The 27814-nt window shown below is 43.3% G+C and overlaps 1 protein-coding gene across 6 annotated transcripts in view; it reads right to left on the bottom strand.

Annotated features, from left to right (window-relative positions):
• Nucleotides 1-27814, bottom strand: part of LOC147021593 (protein CBFA2T1-like) — a 269262-nt gene that overhangs the window by 76742 nt on the left and 164706 nt on the right. For 4 of the 6 annotated variants that reach the window (XM_085891703.1, XM_085891709.1, XM_085891704.1 and 1 more), the window contains exon 2: nt 8328-8451. The exons of 1 other annotated variant lie outside the window; for it this stretch is intronic. In XM_085891703.1, the coding sequence (XP_085747829.1) occupies nt 8328-8337 (10 nt within the window). In that variant the 5' untranslated portion in view covers nt 8338-8451. Of the gene's footprint in view, nt 1-8327; nt 8452-9885; nt 10314-27814 lie in introns of those variants that run through there. One more of the 6 variants, XM_085891702.1, reaches the window with a different exon arrangement.

The raw sequence follows: 27814 nt of genomic DNA, 5'->3' as shown, positions 1-27814 counted from the left end.
AAAAACTGCGAACATCAGAGAGTCGTACTGTAAATTTTGAACATGGCAATTGAACAAAGAATCTTTATTGTGGAGTCTTACTTTGCCACAAAGTCATTTTAAACACTCAAACATGATTCAGAAAGAAGTTCGAGACCGGATTGACTCCAGATACGTCTGATATTTTTTTGATTGATGAAGAGGTTTAAGTCCCATGTGACAATACAAAATCTTAATTGCTCAAAGTCTGGTCGCCCGAGGACTGCAATGTCACGAGAAAACATTGAAGCGGTCCATGAAGCGGCTTTAAGGAGCCCCAGTCAATTGCTGCGGCGTCGATCTCACGAATTGAACTCTTTATGAAGTACACAAATAATTCTGAAGCTGCAACTAAAAATGTACCCGTATCGCATAGAAGTGAAGCCAAAACTAACAGACAATGATAAACAGCTTCACGTGACAATGTGTGATTGGTTTGAGGAAAAAAATGTGTTGGGATCCAAATTTTCTGAGTAATGTGAGGTTTTCTGACGAGGCCCAGTTTCTTTAAAGTGGTCATGTTAACTCTAAAAACAATGTGTTTCAGGGTTCTAGGTCTCCTGATGAGGTTCTTGAAAGGCTGTTGTACAGCCAGCAATGCACTGCATGGGTTTCCATAAGCAAATCTGGCATCATTGGGCCTTTCTGGTTTCAAGATGAAGAAGGGAAATCAGTTACCATAACCCTTAAATGGTGCTTCAAAGTTATCCAGAAGTTCTGGATTGCATGAACGAGGAAGCGTCACATAAACAGGGCTGTGAAATGGTTTCAGCAAGATGGGGCCACACCTCACTCTTCCACCAGATCGATACAGTGGCTACAACAGAAATTCAGTGATTGAATCGTCTCTTGGACAGATGTTGAATGGGCGCCCCATTCTCCGAACCTCAACACACCTGACTTCCATCTTTGGGTTTCCAAAAGGATAGAGTGTACCAGGGAGACCTCAGACTATTGACGACCTCAAAAATGCAATTGCCACCAAAATCAAAGCTATTCTGTTTCAGGAATGCAGCCGAGATATCGACAACTTCACCAGGACGATCCATTTGTGCCTGCTGCAGCAGGGCAGCCATTCAGGACTGTCTTCTGAAATCACTAGTTTCATTTTTGTGTGTTATTTTATTGAATATATTAAGAAGAAAGTGTGTTTGTTCGTTCATCTATGCATTCAGACCCTGCAGGAACCAGTGCCACCAAACATTGCATGGCCTATTCTTTCATCCAGAGGAAGGTCGAGGGCTACATTTAGATTCAAAAATAAAAATAAAAAAATCACATAATTGGCCTTGTGTTATTACACTGTTTGTGTTTTTATCCTGGGAGAGATCGAGTAATATGCATTGTGAAGATCATATGTTGTGGTTGTCGTGATTTGTTGCACATAAAAAAAAATAAAAAGAAGTTAAAAGAAGGGAAAGTGGTCCAAGCACATTTTGCATCACCCAAGATTGGCAATTCATACGAAACCATAAGGCCAACATTCCCCAATTTGTCAGGCAGGTGATATTGAAAAACATATTTCATGGAATTTCCCCCGGCAGTGCCGGGTACTTGAGCTAGTTCTACATATTACAAAGATTGTTATGTATAAATTTCATGTTGTTTTGATGGATAAATTTTAAAAAGTATAAAAACAACTTTGGGTTGTGATATTTACTCAAGCTGTACTGGACGAGGTGGTGTAACGGATAGAGTGTTCGCTCTGAGGCTGGGAGGTCGCGAGTTCAAACTCCAGCCGAGTCATACTAAAGACTTTGAACATGATATGTGCTGCTTCCTTGCTTGAGGCTCAGCATTTAAAAAGGATCGAGCATGGACAAACAACCATAAGTTATTCTGCAAAAATCTTCAGGATTGAGGAAATCAGACAAACCAAAAGAAGATGAATAAGAAGAAGCTGAACATATGAAAATAAAGTGCGAACACAATTAATCAGTTCAAATCATTACCATCATTCACGGACCAGTGTGTGTGTGTGTGTGTGTGTGTGTGTGTGTGTGTGTGTGTGTGTGTGTGTGTGTGTGTGTGTGTGTGTGTGTGTGTGTGTGTGTGTGTGTGTGTGTGTGTGTGTGTGTGTGTGTGTGCGTGCGACACTAGTCCTACAGTTCTGGCCTAATTACATCCATACATGCTACATAGCATCAGCATGGCCCCAATTAATGTATAGGGGTGTGTTTATCTTTTCCGGTGGTCTTGGGGGTGTTGAGAGAGTGGGGGTGGGGGTGGGGGATGGGGACACACATTCTCTTTGTAAATGTGTATCATGTAGCGCCACCTCCAGGTGATAGAGAGTATTACAAGTCCCCATCATTTACAGTATTCCTGTCCCCACGTTTTCCAATGCAATGAGCTGTTTTGAATTATGTCTGTCTGTATGTGTCTGTGTCTGCGACCACCATTTCTCGACAACCACTGGTCCAATCTAATTGAAACTTGCCAGGAATATCGCTGGGGACCTGAGGATGTGCCTTTTCAAGGTTTGATATTAATCAGACAAGCGGTTCCCAAGTTACAGCCATTTATTTGCCAAACCAATGACAGGACACGGTGCTATGACATCACGATGACGTCACAATTCTTTATTTATTTATTCATTTATTTATTTTTGCACCTACGGGCATGCACGTACGGGACCGCACCTACGGGCATGCACGTCCGGGCCCACATCTACGAGCACGCACGTCCGGGCCCATACGTACGGGCACGCACGTACGGGTCAAGGTACATCATCTGAAGTACGGGCCCGTAGGTGCGTGCCCATGGTGCGTGGCCGTACATGCGTGCTCGTACGTGCGTGGAAAAAAAAAAACTTTCAAACCACGTTCCAGAAACAACAACCACACAGGTCGTTCCTTCACTCTTGCGTGCCCGTACATGCGTGGCCATACGTGCAAAAAAAAAAAATTGTGACGTCAATCGTGACGTCATAGCACCATGTCCTGTCATTGGTTGATAAATAAATGGTCGTAGCTTGGAAACCGCTTGTCTGATTAATATCAAACCTTGAAAAGGCACATTCACAGGTCCCCAGCAATATACCTGGCAAGTTTCAATTATCATCATTTGTGTTCGATTCCCGAACCCCACGTAGGTGCGGGCCCGAAGGTGCGTGCCAGTACGTGCATGCCCGTACGTGCGTGGCCGTACGTGGAAAAAAAAATTCAAACCGCGTGCCAGAAACAACAACCACACAGGCCGTTCCTTCAGTCTCGCGTGCCCGTACGTGCGTGGCCGTGCGTGGAAAAAATTCAAACCGCGTGCCAGAAACATCAACCACACAGGCCGTTCCTTCAGTCTCGCGTGCCCGTACGTGCATGGCCATATGTGCATGGCTGTACGTGAAAAAAAAAACTTTCAAACCACGTTCCAGAAACAACAAACACACAGGCCGTTCCTTCGCTCTCGCGTGCCCGTAGGTGTGTGCCCGTACGTGCGTGGCCGTACGTGCAAAAAAAAAATTATGGTGACGTCAATAGTGACGTCATAGCACCGTGTCCTGTCATTGGTTGATAAATAAATGGCCGTAACTTGGGAACTGCTTGTCCGATTAATATCAAACCTTGAAAAGGCACATTCACAGGTCCCCAGCAATATACCTGGCAAGTTTCAATTAGATCGGACCAGTGGTTGTTGAGAAACGGCAGTTGCAGACACACACACACACACACACACACACACACACACACACACACACACACACACACACACACACACACACACACACACACACACACACACAGATTGCTGGAATTATAGATAGATGCAAAGAAGTATTTTGAGAGTTATTTTGATTTGCACGTTTGAATAAGGATAACAACATAACCCCAACCCCCCTGGCCGCTCCTGAAGGAAGTGGGTACTTCTGGTAATCATGACAATAAACCACCTTGCAGGTGGTAACATTTGACAACATCCCTTACTACAGCAAATGACAGGCTAAGATTGTGATCCTGTAATGACGTTTCCAGCTAATCCACTGTGAGGCAAAGCTACATAACATGGAAATGTGGTAACGAAAGCGACAAAGGTTTTTGTAACATATTTGGACAGACGGTTAAAAAGTTCAGGTCCTAATTTGAAAAAAAAAAAAGAGACCAGTGGTGCAATTCGAATGATGCTTAGTAATCCCAATTTGAAAAATCAGGGACCAGGAGGTGTTATTTTTTTTTTCCATTGAATGAACTTTGCCACTTTTCTTCCATAAAACATACACTTAATTTTGGCACTCGAACCACATCACTGACAGGCAAAGGTGACTTCTTACTCCTGCGGCAGGATGGGAGGCGAGGTTGGGTTACAAAGAGATAGGTACTGACGTAAACACAATCAACAACGTTGATCAGGAAAGTTCTCAACAATCACAAGAATTCAATATCAAGTAGCATAACGGAGAAGGCATTTATAGTGAGTGTCTAACCGCAAAGCACACAATATACAATCTCAGAAGTAAAAGCTAACCATCAATACTATTACTGTTGTTGTAAAAGATTCTGGGGTATTACTATTATATATCTATTTTTTTTTTTTTTGAATTTTCTAAGCAATATTGAAACAGCCATCGATTGAAACAAGTGTCCTGTTGAAGCCCTTATATTGAACAAATAATGGTTTTCCAAAACTTGCAGCAAGGTTGTTGAATAATGCCCCTTTGACATCCACACTCCTCCTGCTCGAGGCAATTACAGCAATCAAAAGTACACGGACCGTTCGAGTCGGATCGGTGTATGAAGGAGTATCGATTGGCAAGAAAGGACTGAAGCGGTGTTTTGTGCCGAGCATGCGGTCGATAACAGAAAGACACTGTTACAGCACGCCAGCCACAAATTGTGTGTCGGCTCAGAAACGGAGCAAACAATAATTAATTTGTCCGTTTAGTTTGTTGATGCATCCCTTTTGCTTAATTACCATCGATTCAAGTGCAGAATGTGCATGCAAGTCACACAGAGAAGGGGAAACTTCTGGGCAAGCTTCAGGGTTTGCAAGCACCGCAACAAGCCCAGAAAGATGTACCTGAACCCTTCCGGGATGTCCTGACATTTGCAGAGGTGCACACATTCCAGTCCCACTCTCGTGAAACGAATTACTCCCGCATAACCTGCAAGCACACCCGGAGGTCATCTCACATTTTCCATCTCCGTGGCCCTCAAAATTGGCCTCATTCCTGATCTTTTATGCTTTCTCGCTTTCCCCATAATTGATCCCGAGCAGAAGAGCTCAACACAAAGGGAATGAAATGCGACTGTGGCGGTCGTACAGTGACTGGAAGTTGATGGATGCATTTCCAAGCGGACCATATGTCCGACACGTAGGAAGCATTCCATTTTCAACATCGCAATGAAAAGGTCATTTGCGTGCACTCCCCGGTAACGACGAGGCAAAACCAAACTGACAGGCCATCATCGATCGTGTGGGCATTATCACTAGTCCTTTTGTTTCACCGCTAATTGGCCACGAGCGAGATCAAAATCCTTTCAATCAAGAGGATGAGACGTAACCATAGTTGCGGGCAGGTACCAGGTGATATCACACCCTCAAACGTAAAATGGCCCTTTTTCTTTTACGCGTTATTTTTGTTTTTAACCGTCAATATGAACAAAGTAAGCTCAACTCTTATCCACAAATCCAGAGTGGAAATTCATTTTGCTCAAATAATCTATTCACCGACCATGTCAAATTTGAGTGCCGCTTTCAAAGGGCAATCCGAAATTATTTTCAATCTCATTGCGTGAACGTTTTGAACGACTTGTCCCCGAGAACGTTCCACAATCGACCGATGATACACACACCCGCTAGAAATGCCCGTTCCACGGAGCACCATAGAAGAGAAGCACCGTTTTCATTTATTACTATCGCAGACGAGTCAATTTTTGCAGATGGCATGGTGAAGCAGCGGATGAATGCATCGTGCACATTCTGGTAGCATATCATGGTGTGCGTTCAAGAATATATGGAAGAAAGAGCAAAAAGGGGAGGGGGGGAATAAATAAATAAATAAATAAATAAAACGTTCGTCTGAAGTCTGCATTTGCAGCACCGCCCGTTCCTTCCGTTGGAACGAATGTGGCATTCCAATGAGGGTGCGGCGGGCCGAGCAGAACGGCACCAGTCTGCCGATAAGGCAAACAAAGGCTTCCGCAGCTGGAGATCTGACGGCAGGATGTAATCCTGTTTCACCGATTCAAATCCGCACCACAAGTTGACCCTGGAACAAATAAATGTTTGGTGCTGCCACTTCGTGCTAATCTTTACAGAGGTGCATTCTGATGGATCCTCATGAGGATTCTGAATACAGGTGTCCAGGTTCGAATCCGACATGCACCGCCAATGGCGACCACGTTGGATTCGAGTCTGGCGATCTCGGAGCTCTCCCGAGAAGAGATGCGCAAATCCTCGAGGCCAAAAGGCAGAGGGACAATCGATTGTCCATTGTCTTCACTGATATGCATTGCTTTTCGATTCTTTAGGTCACCCTGCATAATTCCTGTGGAAAGGATCATGTGCGGATGTAGGGTTGTTCACCGACAGATGAAATCGTTTTCGAATGTCTTCGAAGCATATTGCGAACAATCCTCCTGCTAACAAAAGCTGCCACAACACAATCAGTTCTGGCAAGTGGATGAATCTACTTGATGTTACATCCAACAGTAAAAGGCAATAAGGAATATGTCCTCGCAACCCAGCAAGGCCACCGGAATCGGTCTCTAATGGACAACTTCCATGAGAAAGGACAACTGAGGATTTCATCTCAGGGTATATATATATATATATATATATATATATATATATATATATATATATATATATATATATATAAATATATATATATATATATATATATATATATATATATATATATATATATATATATATATATATATATATATATATATATATATATATATATATATATGACCCCTCCCACACACCTCGAGCCGAAGTAGCTGCATGAAGCAACCCAAGAAGACTTAACAAGGTAAGTGCTTGGGTTGCTTAATGCAGCTACTTCGGATAGAGGAGCATGGGAGGGTCGATCATGTATATAATCCTAGCCACCTGGGTGTAGTCGATTAGGTGAGAGCTGATTGGCTATTCCCTCCATTCACAGGTGAGAGATGTGAGTGGGTCTTGCTATATATATATATATATATATATATATATATATATATATATATATATATATAATTAATTACGTTCACAATAGGGGCTACAGTTGAAGAATAGGGTATAAAGAGCAAGGTTAAGAAGTTGGGAAGGAGAGGGGACGTGTCAGGAGCGGAGAGGGAAGTGGGGATGTATAGAACGTATTTGAAGAAGAGGTGGGTGGTACATCAGAGGGCAGGTCAACAGTTTCAGCATTTTTGCATACTTAATATGTGAATGACCCCTGATGTTTGCTAATAATAAAAAAAAAACACCGAATACGTTTCGAAAACAAAAACAGAACGCCGGGACACCATTTGCTACCCCACATGCTCAGGTCACTCACAGAATGTGTTTTCCGGTGGATGCTTTGCTACTCAGTACTCACCAACGTCGCCACAATCACCTATCCACCCACAAATCTACCTTTGGACATTAAGCAACACTTTCGATCCAAAGTTCATCTTTAAACAACAGCACTTTGATGTCCTACCTGACAGACCTCCTAAGGAAGGGTATTGTCATATCTCTTAACCACATTGCCACATCAACTTCAAGAAGACTCGTGGATGTCCTGCAGTGAGTGCACAGACATCAAGCACAGTAGGCTATGGATCCGTTTGCGACTCATGTTGATGAAGTTGTGCAGAATGCAGCTTTCTTCGCACAACATGACAAATGGTAGCCTGAAGGACTGAGCAGGTGCTCAGTGATTCTTAAGTCAAAACGGATCTGAACATCCCTGACCTAGATTCCTTAAGGGTAGCAATGTGTCACCGCATGACAGGTTGCGAGAATAGCACGGCACGAGTGTTCGGTGTCAAACCTAACGTCTTCCATTCTAGAGTCCAATAAAATTGGGCAATGAACACACATTAATCATCCCAATCACAGTTTCCTTGCCACACCCGGGCAGTCCAATGATGGACGATCAGGGCAAGCCCACATATCGACTTCTGCTGGCAGCTCAGCGGCGTGCAGCCACAATAAAGCACGTCGACAATCGAGCAGACGGGCAAAGCCAGGGGCTCCCGGTGGGTTGATAACATCCAATGTCGAGTTTAAGCACTCGGGGCAGGTCACCGGGGTAATACCTTCCACAGTTTGACGCAAAAATAGGATAGGCCTCGACATGGTCCATTGCAGGTGCTGCCAAGCCCACTCACCTGTGAACATGGCGGGCGGCTTCTGGAGATCAAGGCTGTCCCTCGGTAGTTCTTCACAACTCACCAGGTCGTCCTCTGACAATTCACTGTCCCTCGGTGACTCGCCTTGCCATGCCGCCAGGATCTGCGGGAGCAACAAAGGGGTCTATTGAAGATGCACCCTCGATATCTCCACTAAGCGTCAACCCCTTGCGCAGCCGGCACGAAGACACCCATGCAACCAGCTCCACCGGCCCCAGTCTCATTACTCGCGCACCCGACCCTGAAGAAGAAGTGAAGCCCCGAGCACGAGCGCATACAGATGGGAGTCAGTTGCTGGGAAAGGAAGAACAACAGTGTTTGCCGGGGCCTGATAACACCATGGGCCAACACCCTATTCCTTCCCGGGAAGTCCGGAGACACCAGTGCCGCAGTTTTCAGCCGTGTGACCTAGCAACGTCACACTTCCTACTTTCCAGCCTGCCAACATCTACAATGCTGGGCATTGTGTTGTCGTGTTTGCAGATATAGTTCTAACACACCATGAGAACCTCGCAATTTCATCGTCTTAAAAAGGCAGCTTCGCTTGCTGCAGCCCTTCCTCCCAAACCCCCCTCCCTCCCAGTTGTAAGACCCATGTTCAATTATACAGCATCAGCACTCTTCTCCGTTATTCATACATGTCGCCTGGCTTTCATGACATCGGACCCTTCACACTGCACAACAGAGGCTTCCAATACGATTAGGGGTAAACACACATCCTCCAAAAACATTCCAGGACCCAATAAACAGGTGAATCGGCTGGAGCAGATCAAATGACATCAAAGTGACAAAAGGAGAAGGTAATGAATCCGTCCGCAGGTAATGAATCATTCGCAGGTAGGCGGCTATGCATCTCTGGGTGCCAGCATTGCACACACACAGCACAGGTAGAGCCGCCAATGGCAGTGGGGGAAAGGCAACCCCCCCTAAGGGAGCTACGAAGGAGAAGGTACGCGGAGGGGGGGGGGGTTGGACCATGACGGGGGGTGGGCCATGACGGGGTAGGTTGGACCATGACGGGTGGGGGGTTGGACCATGACGAGGGGGTGGGTTGGACCATGACGAGGGGGGGTGGGTTGGACCATGACGGGGTAGGTTGGACCATGACGGTGTGGGTTGGACCATGACGGGGTGGGTTGGACCATGTTGGCGGGGGAGGGGTTGGACCATGACGGGGGTGGGTTGGACCATGACGGGGGGTAGGTTGGACCATGACGGGGGGGTAGGTTGGACCATGACGGGGGGTTGGACCATGACTGAGGGGGTTGGACCATGACGGGGGGGTCGGACCATGACGGGGGGTTGGACCATGACGGGGGGTTGGACCATGACGGGGTAGAGTGTTGGACCATGACGGGGTAGAGTGTTGGACCATGATGGGGGGGGTTGGACCATGATGGGGGGGTGGGTGGTGGGTTGGACCATGACGGGGTAGGTTGGACCATGACGGGGTAGGGGGTTGGACCATGACGGTGTCCGTGCGCACGAGAGGGTTGGCCACAAATTCCCTTCTACCCGAGGGCCCCGTCCCTCTCACCTGCCCGCAGCTTGCGCCGGTCCGATAAGGAATCGCATTTCCCGCTGCGTTCTTATCTCGCCCGGGATATTCTCGCGCGTTTCCCGGTTCGTCGCTCGAGCGAGCACCTCGATCTGGCGGGAAGTCTTGGGAAGGACCGAACAGGAACGACGACTCCTTCTCCCCGAGCGAGCCCTCCGCCTGAACTCGCCGCCGAACGCTTATCAGACTTTGGGCAGAAAAGGCATTTTCGAAACCGGACGAGAGAAAGACAGGGACGATGAACCATTACAATGGCATATTATATTTGGCGCACGGAGGCGGGAGATTGCTCTATCAGGCTGCGCAGATGGATCTGAGAAAACAAACAGCGGGGCATGCTCGGCGCACAGTAATTATCCCACGGCAAAGGCAAAATCTGGTGCTGGATTCGGGACGAGAGGGGCGGGGGAGGGAGAGGGGCGGGGAGGCGATAGGAGCGCCAGGCAGGGCACCACGGCTTGGGCACAGGGCCAGGGAAACGGGAACCACAGCTGGCTCGGCACCTGACACCTGGTCCGGAACAGAGCCCGCATTTCGGACCCCCCCCCCAATAGCTCCCGACCCACGGCGGTCCCGCGACCCTCCACCCACCCCTCCCCCTCCCCAATGACTCCCGACCCACGGCGGTCCCGCGACCCCTCCATCCCTCTGCACAGCCAACATGGATAAGACGTTCTCCACCTTCACGGCAGATAAGGACGCATCTTGATTCCTCGAGCAGAGAGGATGGATGGATGGATGGATGGATGGATGGATGGATGGATGGATGGATGGATGGATGGATGGATGCTTTATGTTACACGTGATGATGTTAACGGTGTCGATCAAACAAAAACATAAAAACAAAAGCACCGGGGGTGGGAGGGGTGGGGAGGTGTTGGTGTTCAGGACAAGTCCGTCGATAAAGTTTCTCGAATCTCATTTGATTTGTTTGCAATTAAATGGCGTCTTGTCAAATGATAAAGAGCGTCTGCTGCTGCACGACGATTTAATCTCGCCCCTCATGAAATATATATATATATATATATATATATATATATATATATATATATATATATATATATATATATATATATATATATGTGTATGTGTATGTGTATGTGTATGTGTATATATATATATATATATATATATATATATATATATATATATATATATATATATATATATATGTATATATATATATATGTGTATGTGTATGTGTATGTGTCTATATATATATATATATATATATATATATATATATATATATATATATATATATATATATATATATATATATGTATGTATGTATGTGAATGTATATATATATATATATATATATATATATATATATATATATATATATATATATATATGTGTATGTGTATGTGTATGTGTGTATATATATATATATATATATATATATATATATATATATATATATATATATATATATATATATATATATATATATATATATATGAATGTGAATGTATATATATATATATATATATATATATATATATATATATATATATATATGTATGTGTATATATGTGTATGTGTATATATATGTGTATGTGTATGTGTATGTGAATATATATATATATATATATATATATATATATATATATATATATATATATGTGAATGTATATGTATATATATATATATATATATATATATATATATATATATATATATATATATATATATATATGTGTGTATGTATATATGTATATATTAATATATTAATATATTAACATATTAACATATTAACATATTAACGATGGTGGAGCCGAAACGCCCAGCTGCGGCTAAATGGCGCGAACTCGATCCCGGCGCTGGGACCACGTGGACCGTTTGACGTTATCTCCCGCGGGACGAGCAGCCACGTGGCAATCGATTACAAAAGGGGGGGGGGAGGGGACTGTCAGGGGGCAGAGCCAACGAACTGTCATGAAAATTAAATAAGGTACACGGCAGACCAGGCGTTATTTATTTATTTTGAAATTGGACACCGAGCGTTCCCGCCATTTTAATTACATCGCGCAGCTGCCTGAACTCCTTCCCCGCGAACTCCGTCTTCAGCAGCAATGCCGGTAAAATCGTTAATCCCATATCAGAACGAACCGGCGATTTATTTATTAAAACCGGGCAATGCCTCCCTCTCTGCCTCCGCGTTATTTAATACTGAGGGAAGGACGCTTCCTCAAACGGCCTCGGATCCTTGTTTTGGCGCGAAAACGTGCGCGTGCCGGGTTTTGTCAGCACAGGTGCGGGTGTGCGGAGGGTGCGGGTAATGAGCCCGACTGCTTAATATGCCTGGCAAAGCGCCGGCGCGCTAACGGTCGCTGCCGCCCGGATGAAACGCCTTCAGTCATCCCCGGTCCCTGCAGGGTTCCTCGAGGCGCCTCCTTCGTCAATCAAGCAGTGCCAACAACCCCCCTCCCACCATGACCTCGGTCGATGCGAGACGTCTTCGCACAGACACCTTGCTTGTTCAAGCATCCACATCCACACCACCACCACCACATATGTATTCTTCAAACAATGATTTGTGGTTAAATGGTAATTCGATTAGACAGTCAGGACGAATGACAGTAAGTGTGCAGGAGCCTGGAATGATCTCGGACGGACGGACACACACACACACACACACACACACACACACACACACACACACACACACACACACACACACACACACACACACACACACACACACACACACACACACACACACACACACACACGTCGTACAAAAAGGTATACAGACGTTAAGATACCCACAACAGTCCAAGACACACAAAGGTATTTAACTATTTATGTAAAAATATAATATATGAACATATCTTTTTACAATAGTGATTATTTATGTTAATTATCATAATTATATACATGGATATTTAAAAATCCTGGGGTCTTTTTCTCTCTCTGAGTGTTTCATTCAAACAACAAAGTTAGAGTGGGTCGGATTCTGACTTGGGAACCTATCACTACCCTGACTTGCCCGGTGTTGGCTAAATGGTTGGGGTGGCTGACTTGTGCTCCCGAGCTCGAGCCCTGTTGGCTGCTCAATTAACACTAGGTGGGGTTGACTCAGCCTGTCATCCTTCCGAGGTCGGCGAAATGAGTACTCGTGTATTGGTGGAGGGGCACAACAACGGCATAGTCACGCCCCAACAAAATGATAGCGACCCGGCAGCGAGGAGGAGCGTGAGGAGGAGGAGCGTGAGGAGGAGGAGGAGGAGCAGGAGGAGGAGGAGGCCCTGACTTTACATGAGTATGTCCGAATTTATGGTTGCCCCAAGAAGGAATTAATGAATTAATAAATGAATGGTCAAGCTACTGTTGTAAGATTTCGGGACGTGCGCACGCAGTCCACCCGTGTGTGTCCATACGTGTCCAGGGCAGGGCTAATAACACACCAGCTCCTGGGGAAGACCATGCCATTTAGATGGCATTTGGTGCGTTTCGCACAGCGGTGTGCAGATAGCAATCGATTAGAGCGAGGAAAGTGGCTTTCGGACCCATATTAGGCGCCTCGGCATGGAGGAACGACGTCCTCGACAAGGTGCCCCAGGGGGTCTGATCATGAGGTCTGTGGGTCTACATGATCCGAGGAAAGGGGCACAAAACCCACACTGAGTACTTGGTGAGAATTGCAAGTTCGTCGTAAAAACGGCTGCATGGCTGCACAATGCACATAACAGCATTCATGTATGGACGAACATGTGTACTGCAATCAAGACCGTTGGTGTTGCTATCTGGACCCCTGGCTCATGCTCCTGGGATCCCAGGTTAAAATCCAATGTGCGATGTCGATTTGCCCATTGTCGACGAATGCACTTGTAATTAATGTGAAAGTCTTTGTCCTGCAACAGAGTACAGGCTCCTCTACGAGCCTTAGATTAAGGTTAAAAAAAGTAGAATGACAATTTGACGTCACGACAACACCAGATAATAATATTATGCCTCCACCCACATTATTAATTAATTGTACATATTTGTACCAAGTTTGATCAAAATTCCTGAGCCCAAATTTAAAGTATGAAATAATTCTGGCTGCCAGACCAAGCGTCCAATCAGGTTCAAATTTAAAACAAACATTCCACATGTCTACGAGATCATAACTGTCATTTCACATCGATTGATGAAGCGGTTCAAGAGAAAGATTTTTTTTTTAAAGAATTTCATTCAAACCAATATGGCTGCCAGACCATGTGACCTATTAATTATTTGTGAACACCCTGGTATACTCAAGGCTTGGGGAACATGTTTGTGAAGTTTGCCCTCAATTTGTCAAGCCTTTCCGAAGAAGAAGATTGTAAAATGTTTATTCTTCAAAAACTCAGAGCTGCCAAACCATGTGACCTATGACGTCAAAGGTGGAGAACTTTTTGTTCCTCATGGATTGGCGATCACACCTGTAAAGTTTCGATTTGATCTGTTCAACCGTTACAAATAAGATTTTTGAATGTTTTATGTTAAAAACAATAAGGCTCCCCAATCATGTGACTGATGATGTCATCAACTTTTTTGCCAATTCCAATTTAGCCCAAGATGACCCTCAAAATTTTTTGCATGTTGATTGGATAAAGCGTTTGACATATGCAATTATGACGTAACGAAGCCACGTATGACATCATCAACTAGAAGGGCATTCGGTAGAGCGCGTACCTTCGCCACGCAATGCCTGATCCACGAGAACATATCATGCCCAATACATTTTTGAGATTATATATCGTTTCTGGCCCAATCTCTCAATGGTGAAGAATCACTTTTGAATTAAATAATTCTCGTATCCAGATCGGGATTTCGATCTTCACCAAAATCGAATCAGTTCGTCCTTGTCACACACACCCAACCTGTCCAGAAAATTTCATCCGAATCCGTCCACAACTTTTTGAGATATCCTGTAAAACAAACAAACAAACAGACAGAAAGGGATGAAAACATAACCTCTTTCACATTCGGTGGCATAGATTAAAAAAATAATAATAATAATCATCCTCATTTCAAATGGAGAGTACTGCATATGTGCCAAGTTTCAATTTTTTCAATGGAGCGGTTTCGGAGATACAGAGGTCTAAAGTTTTTCCTTTTTTTCCAACATGGCTGCCACAGCACGTGACCTATGATGTCATAGATATCACTAACACATTCTACAGTAGTAGTTGCATATATGGTGAAAATTTCATGAAATTTCTATGGTGAAAAAAAATAAAAATAAAAAACATGCCAACTCGCTTCGATACAATGCCGCTTTGATCGGATGCCTGACCCACCACGTCCTCCTAATCAAATTTAATTCAGAATGGGTGGCCAATCATGTCTTTGGAGCTTCACATTGGATAAGGTTTTTTTTGTCCAACATGGCTGCGAGACCACGTGGCCGATGATGTTGAACTTTTCAACCAATATTCCTCATGCCGAGTTGAGCGTATTCAAAAATAATAAATTTCTCTGAAACCGTTTAGCCTTTCGATGTGAGACTTTACAATGATGATCCACCACTGTTGCTGAAAATATTTTATTTAACAATGGTCTTGTCAGCCACATAATGTGGCAGCCACATTGGTTTTAGGGAAATAATTAAACAATTATTTCTCTGAAACCGTTTAACCTACTAATACTACACTTTGCAGGTATGACCCACTCCCCTTGCTACATACAAATGCCTTTAAAATGATGTCATCCATCACGTGGTGTGGCAGCCACATTGGTTTCAAGGGAAATATAATAAAATTACATTTAGGAAACAACTGTAGCGATCGATGTGAAGCTTTGCAGTTGTGATCCACTGCCCTTGCTCCACACAAAGCAATACGATTCACATCGATCGGTAAAGCGGTTTTGGAGAAAAAGGGTTTTTTAATTTTCAGTTTTCAAACTAAGATGGCTGCCAACACGTGAGCTAAGGCAATGAGAATTTGTACTCTGCCCATGATTTGGTGGAGGATCACGTGTGAAGTTTCGTTTTGATCGGATAAGGTTTGTTTTTCGATCCAATATGGCTGCCACACCATGAGACCACTAATGTCATCATTTACAAACGACATGCATCAATAGCTTGATGAGCTTGGTATTGGCTTAGTGGTTTGGGTGGTGGCTTGGGATCCTAGGGTCCTGAGTTCAAGCCCTGTTGGCCACTGAAATAATACACCAGGGGGTTGACTCAGCTTGTCATCCTTCCAAGGTTGGTGAAATAAGTACCAGTGTGTACTGGTAGAGGGACACTGCATCAGCAACGCAGTCATGCTTCCAAGAAATGATAGTTACCCGAGCAGCTAAGCTGCCAGATGCAATAAGAAGAAGAATAGCCAGATGATATTTTATAAATTTTGCTTCAATTGGTTAAGCGGTTCCAGAGAAAACATTACACTGGTCAACACGATTTCTCTTGCATGGGGTTTTTCAATGGATCCTAGCTAACTTTAGGGTGCTGAATCCAAATCTGTCATTAGTTTTTGCCTATCACATCAGGTTTTTGAACTATGAAAAATCATTATTTTTGAGAAAACAGCAATTTTACACTCGAAGTTGAAAAACACTGTTGCATTAGAAGATCGATAGATGCAAAAATGTTAACAATGAAAAGTACCTACTTCAATTACAATGTTTAATCATACAATAACATATAATCCATGCTTGGTTACACATATTTTTACACATTTTCTCGATATTTTTAATGTATGAAAAGTTTACAAATTTCACGAAACTAAGTTAAATATATAGGTGGAAAAAGTTCCCCTTAACATGGTGTACATCACTTAAATACAAGGCATCACTCAAGCTCAAAGCATTTTTCTGAGTTTTGTGACTTTTCACGACATTCAGACTGCAGCAATAAATGCAAAATTATGCGAATATAATAAAATAAGTACCGGTACTTGAAAGCGTAAGTATCCAAAGGCACAGGTGTAATCGTATTACAACATAGTAAACTTCCTCTTTGTGGACAATCTCTTATGTACAGCATCTGGGACATCCCTCATCAAACTCCAGCAGTAATCTGCCATCATATTTGAGTCCCAACGACCTTGATAACGTTCTTCCATCACTTTAATGTCTTGATGGAAACGTTCACCCTGTTCCTCGCTTACATCTCCAAGGTTATCCGGAAACTCGCCCAGGTGACTGTGCAAGTAGTGCACCTTGATGCTCATTCTGCACCCCAGCGCTCGCAGACGAAGGAGCGGCTCCTCCACAATCTATCGGTAGTTGTCATCTTTCTTGTTCCCAAGAAAATTCTGCACCACATCAGTGAATGCATTCCACGCTCGAGCTTCGACGGCGGTCATCGTCGTAACAAAGTGTGGGTCCTTGAGTAATGTTCTGATCTGAGGTCCGTCGAATATCCCTGCTTTTTTCTTCTCGTCGCTAAGACTCGGAAAGTTTGAACATATGTAGCCAAAGCAGTCTCCAGTGTGATCAAGAGCTTTAACAAACTGCTTCATCAGACCGAGTTTGATGTGCAATGGTGGAAGGATGATATTTTTCCGATCAACCAGTGGTTCATTAATGATGTTCTTGTCACCAGGTATCAAACTATTCCTTGATGGCCATTCCTTTCTCACCCAGTGCTCCTCCTTAGCCCTACTGTCCCAGTAGCATAGGAAACAAGGTTATTTGGTGTAACCTCCTTGTTGCCCCAAAAGGAAGTTCACAATTTTCAAATCCACACAGATCAACCATTCATAATCATGGTACTTCAATCGTTCAAGTACAACCTTGATGTTTGCATACTTCTCCTTCAGGGTCACTGACTGTACTATAGGGATGGATCCATAGATGTTCCCATTGTGAAGTAAAACACATTTCAAACTTCTTTTCGAACTGTCAATAAAGAGTCTCCACTCACTTGAGTGATACGCAGGCAATCCCATAGCGAGAAGAAGCCCTTCAACATCATTGCAGTTTTCGAGTTGGTCATCAGAGTGGAAGTACTTCCTCAGTTCTGTTCTGCCTCTCTGTTGCGATAAAATGAGATACTTGTGCCGGGTTTGAGAAGGTTTTTCTCTTGCAGTCTGGAAGCCAACAACTCGGCAGATTGTTTTGGCAAATTCAAATTCAAATCTCAGATCAGATCATTCAATTCAGGCTGACTATACAGAGAAGGTTGATCAAGAAACGAATCCAATGGCTTGTACTCTGCATCTGCTTCTTCATCATCATCATCGGATAAAGATGTGGATGAAGTAAGTGCTTCCTCATCAATCTCTGCGAGCTCGGTAAAAACAGGTACAGGTATTTCGGCACAATGAGGAACTGGCCGTATAGCAGAGGGTATGCTCGGGTATTTCATGTATTGCTTGTTTTTCTTATTGAATCCTTTGACATTTACAAGGCAGAAGTAGCAGTCATCTAGGTGGTTTTTTGGTTCTCTCCAAACCATCGGCACACCAAACTTGAGCTTAGCATTCTTTCCTTGAGACCATGATCTCAGAGATTCGACACAAGTCGTGCATACTTTATGAGGGACCCAGTTTTTGTCCTGGTCTCCAAGCGGTACTTTAAAGTAGACACGGTACACTCTCTTGACGAATGTAGTGATGTTGCGTCTTTGAGGTGCGAAAGTGAAGCATCCACAGATACAGCAGAAGATATCTGGGTCATTACAGCACTTTCTTCTCTTTGAAGGTGTAGACATAGCGAGCTTACAGTGTGAGGTACCAGGTACCGGTATAAACAACCCCACTGAGTCACCTGTGCCCGCCCACTGAGAATCGCGTAATACAGTAATGCTCGCGTCTCGCGAGATTAGGTAGAGTCTTAACAGCAGATTAGGTAGTCTTCACAGCTGCAAATCACAAATACGTCATCGACGTAAACTACTGATGCATACGTTGATTCTTCTAAGAGAATCAGACAATAACTCCACTTTGCTCATGGCAGGCTATTTACCATAGGGGCTGTTTACAGTTAAGGGTACTCGGAATAATCAAGCTTTTGCTGTTTTATCCCCACCAAGATTGCCAGACTGGATGGTCAACTTTTGTAAAAAAAAAAATCCATGAATATGGAGCATACAGATAGCACAAAAACTTGATGTGAAAGAGCAAATCTGAGCTCAGATTTGGATTCAGCAGCCAAAATTAGCCAAAAACAGTTTCCAATAAGTCCATGCAAGAAAAAAAAAACTATTTTTGTAGACCAGTGTTATTTAATATTTTTCTTCAATTCAATATGGCCACCACATGACATCAATTTTTTTTATCACCGTCGCATCACCAAGGCAAGATGAATAGGTGTGTGAAGTTTCCCCTTGATCTGTCCAGCCGTTCTGGAGAAGAAGATTTTTGAAGGTTTTTGGGTAAATCCAAGATGGCTGCCAGACTGCAAGCAGTGTGTGTCATAGTTATCAAACTATATTCAACATGACTCGTTGATCATTTATGTGCAATTTCACTTCGATCTTCAAAGCAGTTTTGGAGAAGAATATTTTGTTCCATAAAAAAAAATAAAAAAAAATGTGGCTGCCAAACCACGACTGATGACGTCATAAACATTTTTCCGTCAAACAATCTATCCCTAAATGAATCTCATAAATTTTCATACTGATGCAGCATTCTTCGTATCGAATTTTGACCGGGATACCACTTCACTAAAGACGTCATAGTCAAATCACCCTTATTCCCCCATGCAGAGTAGTTGCCAGATGGCCAAGTTAAAAAAAAAAAATGTTCATGGTGTGGTTTAGGAGAAACAGAGGTCAAATGTTTTTCTGTTTTTCCAACATGACTGTCACCCCACGTGACCTATGACATCAAAATTATCATTAAAAAAATTCTGCATGTGAAGTCACATCTTCTTCTTCTTCTTTCGGCTGCTCCCGTTAGGGGTCACCACAGCGGATCATGCGTATGATCCGCATCGTGATTTGGCACATGTTTTACGCCGGATGCCCTTCCTGACGCAACCCTGGTCACCTCTTACGACACAGGGATATGGTACACCTATTTTAACCAGGGTATACACCGGCCCAGTTCACTGGTACTCATTTCGCCGACCTCGGAAGGATGACAGGCTGAGTCAACCCCCTGGTGTATTAATTCAGTGGCCCAACGGGGCTTGAACTCAGGACCTTTTGGATCCCAAGCCGCTGCCCTAACCACTGCGCCAACACCAGGCTCATGTGAAGTCACATCTATGGTGAAAATTTAGTGTCAATCGGATAAGCGGTTGCAGAGAAAGCAGAGGAAATTTGTCCGTCCATCCGTACATACAGATGGATGGACGACCCGAAAACATAATGGCACCGGCGACTTCATCACCGGAGGCATAAATAGAAATTAAAGACCACGTCACATCACAATTGGAGCAACGAAGAAAATGAGGCGATGTCTTACATCTACTTCCGAAAACGCTGGAGGGTAACCTTGCGAAGATAGATCCGGACTAAAATGGGTACAACGGTAACCAAAGTAATGACCAAATTAAAATAAATAATTAATGAAAAGGAAATTAAACACACCACATAACTAAATGGATCGAAATAGGAAAATGAAGTTTGCTTGATAAGGATGCCACGATTCTTTTGATAATACAGTACTGTCATTTGGATAGTCCAGGATTGTAAAAGCATAACCAACAAGTCTCAACAAAATGACAAGGATTATAATTGCAAAGCATTGTTTAATGGCTTATTAAGACCATTGCAAGTGAGGACAATGCAGCAGAGTTGCGAAGAAAAAGCCATAATGATCCTTATTTACCGAAATGGTGACACCAAATACTGTAATATCAAAACAGAAGCTCATGCTCCTTGGGCTGTCATGGGGCAGATCCAGCATTCCAAAATTAAAGTTTTCCAATGAGATCATGAGGTCAGCCTTGAAAATGCGTGCACGCACGCACGCACGCGCGCGCACGCACGCACGCACGCACGCACGCACGCACGCACGCACACACACACACACACACACACACACACACACACACACACACACACACAGTGCCTGCATTCTGCAAGCAGATGAGTATATCAATTAAATGAAGATGAGTGAGGAGTATGAGCTCTTCATTTATGTGCAGTCAAAAGTTCTGCTCTTCTCCCGGCTGAGGAAGTTTCAGCACAATCCAAGCTCTGCCAATCTCCCGGATGAGAAACGACGGTGACTTTTGTTTATGGATAGTTTTGCAAAGAATTTTCTGGAATCGTAGCTTCGAGTCACATCGGTGTGCCAAATTTCAACTTTCTCATTCACCCAGAAAATACTAAACATTTACATCAGTGAGTCAGTAAGTCAGGAAGTGGTTAGAAAGAGCTTTATATATTAACAAGTTTGCTCACCCAATCAGATCAGATTATTACAAGTGAACACACTGGAAAGGAGGGAAACATCAACAACAGGTTAGAGGAACACAATACAGGGACACTTGGAGGAAGAAAGAGTGAGGGGAGGAAACGCCCAGAAAAAAAAGAGAGGTCTGAGGCCAGAAATGGGCGTTTTCCACCCACAGTAAAAATTTACTCAAGAACGCAATGTGTCAATGATGGGCCAAATAGCCAATTTCCTTATTTAATGTCGTACAGGATTGTGTGACCACTCATTAGTCTCAATGTAAGCTCGTAGATGCTGATGAACCGTTGTCTGTTAATTTTGATTCTGAATATGGAAAATAAATCTTTCAATGAAACAAGTTCAATTCCCAACATCACTCAAACACTAAGGCACAATCCAAGCTGAGCCCCTCTCCCCAAGGACGGAGGCACACAGGTTGTACTCGACCCACAACAGATACACGGACACAAGCAAATGAAATAGAACAAATAATAATGTAATTGCAGTAATCAAATATGTACAATGACAATAATTCAGGTTATAAGAATGAACGAAAAACATGAGGGAAACTAAATCTAAATCTAATTGAGGCACCTCTACACAGAGACTTAAATACAAACAAGGGAACAGAAAAATAAAAGAAAAATCCCTCCTTTATCCCGGCGCTTAGCTGTGTGCCAGAGATGGTCTTTATGGAACGTGGAATCGAGGCGCTTTGTGGTGCACGTGCAAACGCGCCCTCAAAAATGGCGCTCAGCCGCTCTCTCAGAACAGGACAAACCTACATCAGGCAATTCGAGAGTGGGATTCAACACCAAGGCTCAGAGACCCCCCCTCCCCCCCACGCAGCTTTCTCATGCATCGATCATCCTCACCGACATGCTGCTTTTCAGAATGGCTGCCGACCCCTTCGGTTACATACATGAGGCTCGGGGTACATTCCTCATGACACAACCAGGAGCTAAAGGCCAGCGTCTTGCTTCACCACGCGAGCCAAAATTGCCTCAGCACGAATATCATAATGGTGCCGTCTTCTTCATGCATCGAAGGAAGGCCATTTCATCGTGCCCTGATCTTTCACGCCATCTCCTAGCTATGTTATCATCTCTCAACTGCGTGCGTCCTTTACTCCACACTCAACCCCTCTTCACACTGACTTCATACGTGCGCTCCCAATCTCTCACGATTACTGCCCAACCAACCATTCTTTGATGTCAAACTCCTCCTCCGGGGTGTGTCCAGCTCACACTTTCCCTACTTAATTACATCGAGATGTCTCCTCCACGTCCACAGGCCAAGCAACTCTATACAATCCTCTCTTTCCTATGAATTCCTCCATCTACCCCACAAACATAACAATATATATATATATATATATATATATATATATATATATATATATATATATATATATATATATATATATATATATATATTTATATATGTATATACATCATGGAGTATAGTAGTACTCCATATAGAGGGTTGATACAGGGAAAAAAATCCCTCCCCTTTCAAATGTGTATCCAACAATACGCTCATAAACTCCTAAAGAGAGTGAAGTCATAAGACTTTAAAAGCCATAACTTTTATTCTCGAACATTTTTGTACTTAGTCTAAAAAAGATACCAGAATACATACATAAAGTACTACATCGGGAGATCGCAAAATCGCCAATTTGTACTTCTTCTTCTTCTTCTTCTTCCCCTCGAGAGAATGTTAAACTGTAGCCCAACCTTCTTCAATAACTGCTGAAACTATGATGGTGATTCCAACGTGAGGAAGTTACTTTCTCCCTGGGCTAGTGCATGAAGCCCAAAATTTAAAAACACATAAAACATGAATTATTCTATGAGGAAAAGAAATCAAATGTAAATGTGGACTCAACCAAACCAGGCAAGAATCGTGGTCAGGGGAAAAATAGACAGTGCCATTCCAAAAGCATATGCCTGGTGTTAGTGTAATGGCCAGCCCGGTGTTGGCTAAGTGGTTAGGGTGGCGGCTTGGGATCCTAGGGTCCTGAGTTCAAGCCCCATTGGCCACTGAATTAAAATACACCAGGAGGTTGACTCAGCCTGTCATCCTTCTGAGGTCGGCAAAATGAGCACCAGTGTACTGATAAGGGGGACGCTGCGTCAGTGGCATAGCCGCGTCCCAACCAATGATGTAGGCCAGCAGCCACAGGCTGCACGAGAGAGAGAAAGAGAAAGAGAAAGAGAAAGAGAAAGAGAAAGAGAGAAATTGCTAGAGTGGTGGGCTTGGGATCCTGGGATCCTGAGTTCAAATCCTGCTTTACTGTTGAATGAATACCAGGTGGGGCTGACTCTGCTCGTCATCCTTCTGAATTCGGCAAAATGAGTGCCAGAGTGGCAACCCAACCAGGATTGTGCCGAATAGCCCAGGAGACTGCTTAGGCAGCACCAACGCTCTGCACAAAGTATGGTCCCAATGGATGGATTCCAAAAGTGATGCATATCCAAACCATCCCCAAAATCAACTGAAACAAGTATTAAAACAATTTCATAATGTCGATGAATTTAATCCATCCCAAAATAACAAAATATTTTGAACATTAAGGTTTTTTTTTTAACGATAATCACATCGTTTTGCATGTGTGGTGATCCACATGGTGGACTGCACCAAAAGCCAGGATTGGGGTGGAATGTACAATAAGCTGAATTTAATAACATAGATAAATTTAATCCACACCAAAATAGCAAAAAATATAAAACATTAAGCATTTTATTATTTTTAAAAGATTGCTGAAACAAGAAAAAAAAACATTTAAAGAAAATGTTAAAACAGAGGGATGAAATCTCAAAAAAACCAACCAAACAAGGTTGGAATGACAACACATTATGTCACAATATGACACCACAATCCTCTTATGGATTACCATCATGACATCTTTCGACATTTTACTTTTGTTGTGGGATTGTGATGGATGAGGAAGAAGATGAAGAAGAATGACACCACATTATGATGCCACAATATGTCACCACAATCCTCTTATGGTTTAGTATCACAATATCTTTTAACGTTGTTCCATCACAATGCCACAACAAAAGAAAAATGCCAAAATATAGCATGATGGTAATCCATAAGAGGATTGTGGTGTCATGTTGTGGCATCGTAACGCGGTGTCATTCTTACCTTGTATGGTTGTTTTTTTGTTTTGAGATTTAATTCCTCATGTGTTTTTCCTTTTTTAATGTTTTTTTTTCTTGTTTCTGCAATGTTTTAAAGTCAGAAAATGCTGAATGTTTGATATATTTTGTTATTTTTGGTATAGATGAAATCCATCCATGGTACGTTATTAAATTGTTTTAATAATTGTTTCAGTTGATCTGAGGAATGGTTTGAATATGCATCACTTTAGAACGGTACTGTCCATCTTCTCCCCTCCCACAATCCTGGCCTGGTCTGGTTGAGTCCACATTTACGTTCATTTTTTTTTCCTAATAAAACGATTAATGTTCGATTTTTTTTTTTAATTTTGGGTTGCGTGCACTAGCCCAGAGACAAAGTAACTTCCTCGCATTAGAATTACCATCATAGCTTCAGCAGTTATTGAGTTAGGTTGGGCTACAGTTTTATATTGTTTTGAGAGGAGAAGAAGAAGAAGAAAAAGTACAAATTGGTGTTTTAGCAATCTCCCGATGTGGTACTTTAGCAATGTATTCTGGCATCTTGGTAGTTCAGAAAATGCTCAAGAATAAAAGGTATGGCTACTAAATGCTTATGACTTCATGCTATAGTAGTTTATAAGTGTATAATTATGTACACATTTGAATGGGTGGCCATTTTTTTTCCTGTATCATCCCTCTATATGGAGTACTACTGTACTCCATGATATAAAACCAACCCAATAGTTTCTGTGCTATTGGCCCTGTCATGGTGGAGCGGTGGCTTCGTCATGAAGCACGGAAGGCTACCTGCCATTCATTTAAAGATGCAGGTCTGTCCTGTAATCCTGTGTCAACTCATCTCCCCCATCTCCCTTTTTATGACTGTAACCCCCTCCCTACCCTCCGATCCAAGCCCAAGTCTCCATTCCACCAAGTTAATTGAGCCTTGCTCACCCAGCACAGAGTTGGTGAAACTGTCCACCATAGGTGCAGACAAACCATCACGGAAGAAGTGAGACTTTTTTTTAAAAGGGGGCACGAGAGGTCTGTGGGTTCATATTATGCAAGGGGCACAAAAGAGAGAGAGAAGAGCGTAAAATCAGTGGACAGGCCGCTGGTGTGATACAATCTGCCCAGAACCTTCTGAGCACCAGCCAGCCCAAGTCCTCAAACTGCCTGATGAGAATCTACATGTGGGACAGCAAGTTGCATGTCCCGTCATTGCAAACCTCATGTCCGTCCTTATTGTTGTTCTTTTTATAAACGTTTCCCTTCACACTTAAAGATATTTTGCAAATCTGTCTGTCTGTCCTAACCTGCAGCAGTAATTTGAATTCAGAGAATATCCAGGTTCACTGTGTGTCTTGTCAGAGTTATTTATTTATCATTGTTGTGTCATATTTTGTATACCTGTTGATAGTTCTTAAAATCCTTGTAAAAATTTTTAGCTTGGGAACCTCTCGTTTCACACCATTGGAGCAGTAGTGTGAGAGAACACAAATTAGCCAATGGGGATACAGTTATTGAAGGTGGGAGAACTTAAATTAGTCATTCGCTGCACAATAATCAGGGTCCATGCCTCTGCAACACTTTTCAATCGAACGTGGTTTCACTCATCTCATACACCATGACATATCTGTGTGTTGGTATATAATGCAATTGGCATGGAATTTGGTGCAGTCCAATAGGATAGTGCTTTGAATGCACTTACGTTTGAGTTGTCTCATCTGGGTTCTATTACCGACAAGAATATAAACTGTTGGATTGGTGCTTCACAAGCAGGGAGCTGCATCACAAAGTGCACGATCCTTCATATGGACATTAAGCTAGGTGTCCCATATTCTAACATTTGTAAGATTCCGTGGAGTCTTTCATGAAGAGTAGGTGACCGACATCCTGAACAAATTGTTCTTCAAATCAGCTTAGGTCCAAAATCAAGCCTGGTGAACATAAGGACTTGCGTCAAAATTTTACCCAGACTGACCCCAGATCCATCCATCCATCGGGACCATACTCTGTGCAGAACGTTGGTGCTGCCTAAGCAGTCTCCTTGGCTATTGGGTACAATCCAAGACGGGTCGCCACTCTGCCACAGGATACCAGCAAGCTGGCACTCATTTTACCGACATTGGAAGGATGACAGGGAGAGTCAACCCCACCTGGTTGACTGGTTGATTCAACAGCCGAGTGGGATTTGAACTCAGGATTCTACGATCCCAAGCCCACCACCCTAACCATTAAGCAAACACCAGACATGACCCCAGATGAACGTGGGAAATTTGGGGCTCTTAAAAAATAGTGGTAGTCCTATACGTAGTCAGTGTGGAATATTGTACAAAAATTATAAAATGTTCAATATCGTATTACCGTGCACAATTTTGTTCAAATACTGCATAGCAATGTTGATAATATACTACTTTAGGTTAACACAGACAGAATATGCAAGCCACCCAATTAACCTGAGTAATCAATTTACTGAACCTCATTGAATCTTAAAATTTACATACAATACACATTATGTTCTGAAAATTAAATTAAATAACCGTCATTCATCTAATATTAAATGTTTATTTTGAACTCGATAATCGAACAAACTTTGCACTCTAATCAAACACCTGTGTTATTTAAGCCCACGTGGCCATGCCGCTTGGTTATGGATTTCCACCAAATAATTTGTTTCAAATTTTTTTGTTTTTTCACCATTTTTGCATTTTGATTTTATTTGTGATTGAAATAATATTGTTGCGGTTCTCGGAACCGCATGCATACAACAGATAGGTGTCCCAGACAGTTATGCCATGAATATACGTGTAGATAGACCCTTTCCTTTTGTTTAGTGGGAAGACAAGAGAGTGCGTTGTGATGGGCTAACAGTTAGGTTATCAAATAATTTTTCCCTTCTTATTTCATTCTCACCTTTTCTTTTCTGAGGTAAATCTGCCTCGCTTGCCCCTCGTCTCGTTTACCACAGCGTGACGATCCACAGTGCCTTCTGCCTCGCTTTCCCCCTCGTCTCGTCTCGTCTACCATAACCGTGCACCAACGCCTCCCCAAAACCAGACATGTGCAGCGAGTCACGCAGTAAGGTGGGCGGGCTGCACCAGCATCTACCCAAAACCAGACATGTGCAGCGAGTCACACAGTAAGGTGGGCGGGCTGCACCAGCGTCTACCCGAAACCCAGCCCAGGCTGGTGGGCCACGTGGGGGGTCGGAGCTAGTTGGAACGCCCGACTCGGGCAATGACGTTGGATTCGGCATGGCCCCTCCCCTGAGCTCTATAAAACACGGAGAAATACTCTGTGTAGGGGGAGAATTGAGAAGTGTGTGTGTTCGGTGTGGGTGTTCTTCACACGGAGTGTTCCTGCTACTTGACTCCTCCCACGTCTCACCTCGACGAACCGCTGCTGCCTGGTCCCACCCACTGCTTCACCCTCGCCCTCTGGACTCTGCCCTTCTCCACTCAGGCTCCTCCCTCGGACCACGATCTCCACACGTGTGGCTGTGGC

The sequence above is a fragment of the Eptatretus burgeri genome, chromosome 8 (genome assembly GCF_056783735.1).
Source record: "Eptatretus burgeri isolate ZD-2024b chromosome 8, Ebu_testis_v1, whole genome shotgun sequence".
Classification (NCBI taxonomy): domain Eukaryota; kingdom Metazoa; phylum Chordata; class Myxini; order Myxiniformes; family Myxinidae; genus Eptatretus; species Eptatretus burgeri.
Note: the sequence above shows the minus strand (reverse complement) of the source record. Positions and strands in the feature narration are given on the sequence as shown.